The sequence below is a fragment of the Arachis ipaensis genome, chromosome B02 (assembly GCF_000816755.2).
Source record: "Arachis ipaensis cultivar K30076 chromosome B02, Araip1.1, whole genome shotgun sequence".
NCBI classification, from domain to species: Eukaryota; Viridiplantae; Streptophyta; class Magnoliopsida; order Fabales; family Fabaceae; genus Arachis; species Arachis ipaensis.
The window spans coordinates 104,131,066-104,134,307 of NC_029786.2; the positions used below are offsets into that span (position 1 = coordinate 104,131,066).

At 30.1% G+C, this 3,242-nt stretch overlaps 1 protein-coding gene across 2 annotated transcripts in view; it reads left to right on the forward strand.

Moving 5' to 3' along the window:
* Nucleotides 1,276-3,242, forward strand: part of LOC107626140 (universal stress protein PHOS32) — a 2,462-nt gene continuing 495 nt past the window's right edge. Inside the window, exons 1-3 of one of the 2 annotated variants that reach the window (XM_016328935.2) lie at nucleotides 1,276-1,622; nucleotides 1,979-2,082; nucleotides 2,740-2,861. In XM_016328935.2, the coding sequence (XP_016184421.1) occupies nucleotides 1,436-1,622; nucleotides 1,979-2,082; nucleotides 2,740-2,861 (413 nt within the window). In that variant the 5' untranslated portion in view covers nucleotides 1,276-1,435. The remainder of the gene's footprint in view (nucleotides 1,623-1,978; nucleotides 2,083-2,739; nucleotides 2,862-3,242) is intronic. The other variant, XM_016328936.2, reaches the window with a different exon arrangement.

Consider the following 3,242-nt stretch of genomic DNA (forward strand, 5'->3'; position numbering starts at 1 on the left):
GGTGTCAGTGACCTTTTTATGACTTACGTATAGTCATTTTTATTTTTATTAGCCTTACTTACATAATAAATTAATAATACATATGAACGGTGAAAATTCAAGTCCATTTAAATTTAACGTAGAATGATAATTAAAAATAGTTAAGTAATTTAATTAATTTGATTAAATTTTATTTAACGTTTTTAATTATTAATTTTACATAATTATACTTAAATTTTCACTTGTATATATATGATGATTAAATCTTTATTATAGGTCTGTTTTTTCAATTTTTAAATTTTCGTAAAAATTGAATTTTATTTATAAAATAACTTCTGAATTAAATAACGTAACATTATTACTTTCAGTAAATCAGTATGAGTATTCTAATCATAGGACATAGGATGAATAGAGTTCCTTTCCAAACACAAACTCTTGTTTCTGTCACAAAAATTGCAAGTCTTTCGTGTAGCTCTTTGGTGAAGTTCGTAATGCTAATAGTTCAAGAATACATATCTCGTCGGAATATTTTTCGGTCATTCATCTGATAAAATTAATATTAAAGCAATTTCTTACATTCAGAATTACCATGTGCTAACAACAGTTAAGAATTTTTAGCATTTTAGTACTATTTCTAGAGTCTTAGATAAATTCGAAATACCATAAATCGAGTATATTATGAGTCACAGTCAGGCCACTTTTTAAATGTATTGGATGGCATATCAGAAGGTCTATTGTACTTCATAACACTCAAATGGGGACAATATTTCTTAATAACAGCAAGGACATTTTTAGAAATGTCCAGTTCGTTTTACAGAAAAAAATTTTCAATAATTTTTTTTTAAATTTATCGGAAATGAAACAATTCTGAGAAAGACACTATTTCTAGTTGATGTAATCGAGAATGTTCTCATTGAGTTTACGCTGAATTTAATGATATATCGTGACATCTTACGTTTAAATTTTATTATGAAAAATTGAAGTTAATTACTAAATTGAAGTTATTTAAATTTCATTACAATTCATATGAAAAAAATCTCTATAGTTAAAAAACATTTACAACATATTCATTATTTTTTACCCAACAAATTGAGAAAATCAAAGAATCCTTTGCTATTTAAAAATTAAATATATTCAAGTAAGGAGTATACTATAATTTTTTCTTTTTGATAGATTAAGTAAGGACAAAAATATTGTTAAAAAATTAAAATGATAAAAATGCTCTACAATATTAATTTATTTTGACGTATAAATAATATTTTTTATGTAAAAATATTTTTGGTAATTTAGTAAAAAAAGGCGCACGTAATAATTAGGAACACGTAATCTGTTCCAGTCCAGGAGCTTCGATTGATTTCCCTATATATATTCCGACTTGTAAGAAATGAAGTCAAACCAAACAAAACACAAGAAAGAGAGAAAAATTTGACAGAATCAATTTCCGGATCCATCATCCATGGCTACCACCTCATCTGATGAGAAGCAAGTGATGATTGTGGCAGTTGATGACAGTGAGCACAGCAGCTACGCTCTCCAATGGACTCTCGATCACTTCTTCACGACTCTCCCCAATCCTATCTTCAAACTTGTCCTCCTTCATGCCAAGCCTTCTGCTACCTCTGCCGTTGGCCTTGCCGGCCCCGGTTGGTACCTTCACCTTCACCTTCGTCGTCGTCGTCTTCGTCATCGTTATTCATATATCATGTTTCATGCATTTTGTTCTAAATTAATGAATTTTGCAAATTTTGATGTTTTTGTATTAAGAATTTAATTTTGATGCACTGATTAAAACAGTTTTGTATGTGTACTCTAATTGACTAATTGCAAGGACGGTTTGTGATTTGACGATTGTGTAAAGCGTTTTATACTGTGAATGCATCGAAATTATACTCTTAGATTAATGGTTTTTAGTTTTGGATTTACGATTTTGATTCATGAGATGTTTTGGTTTGAGAATTTTGGTGTTGATGTTGAAAATTGTTGTGATGCGTGGGCTTAGCGTATGCAGGAGCTGCTGAGGTTCTTCCCATTGTGGACTCTGACTTGAGGAAGATTGCTGCCAGAGTTGTTGACAATGCCAAGCAGATTTGCTCCAAGAGATCCGTAAGTATTCCATCTCGTTTATTTGTTGTGATTGATATGTTAGATCGATAAGGATTATGTTTTTATAAAATGTTAGTGGCATATGTCCTGATTTTACACTAGTATAATTTTATCCCAACTTTATAAGATGTTTGTATGTATATGTTAGTGTGGTAAATACTTTATAGGAGAGGATAGAGAAGATGAAGGGAAGATTCTAACAATTATCTGATTAGTTAATGTTTCTCTGTGACAACAAAATTTGTTGGTACTTAAACTTATCAATGGTGCTACTTATGATTTGATAGGGTTATAACATGTTAGGGTTTAGGATGAAATATTAGAAGGGATTTAGATGTTAAAATATTATGAACATAAATAGGATTTATAGTAGAGCATTACCTTTACTTGCTCTGGTATTCATTTATTCAGTGAAAAGAAGTTAAATCCAACATATGGTTATGAAATTATGTCAATTCTTGTTGTTACTTTGCACGGATTTTCATAAAAGTTTATGTGCATCTTTGGTCTGCTGTGCAAGTGAATTCATTTGAAATTGGTTTTCCATATGATGCCATACCATTTTACATCAATTTTGTTGATTCAACACATCATATGTTAGTTATGAAACCTGTAGAATAATTATTTGGTAACTATGTGTTTTTTTTTTGGTATCAGGTAACTGATGTGATTACAGAAGTGGTCGAAGGTGATCCTAGAAATGTTCTTTGTGATGCTGTGGAGAAGTACCATGCTTCAATACTAGTTGTGGGAAGTCATGGTTATGGTGCTATAAAAAGGTATAGTTTCATTTACATCCTGAATTGAATCTTGCATTTTCAAGATGAACCAAAAAAACATCATCGTCACTATAGTTTCTGAGATAATGTAATTTTATTAGAGACTTCATCACAAAATTTCAACCTAAAGAGACTGGATCGAAAAGGTGTATTACAAAGTACAAACTATTGAACTATAACATTTGAAGGTGCATTTTGTTCATTACCATTTTTTACTAGCCAAGTCTGTCCTCATTATTAGAAGAAAGTGGACAAATTAGAACTCCCACACTATACGTGTACATATTTTTATATCAAAAAACTAATTTGTAACCCTCTTTCTAAATTTTAAGGGACGACTTTGTCCTGTTTTTTATCAGGAATAAGAAGAGTAAGGGTTAT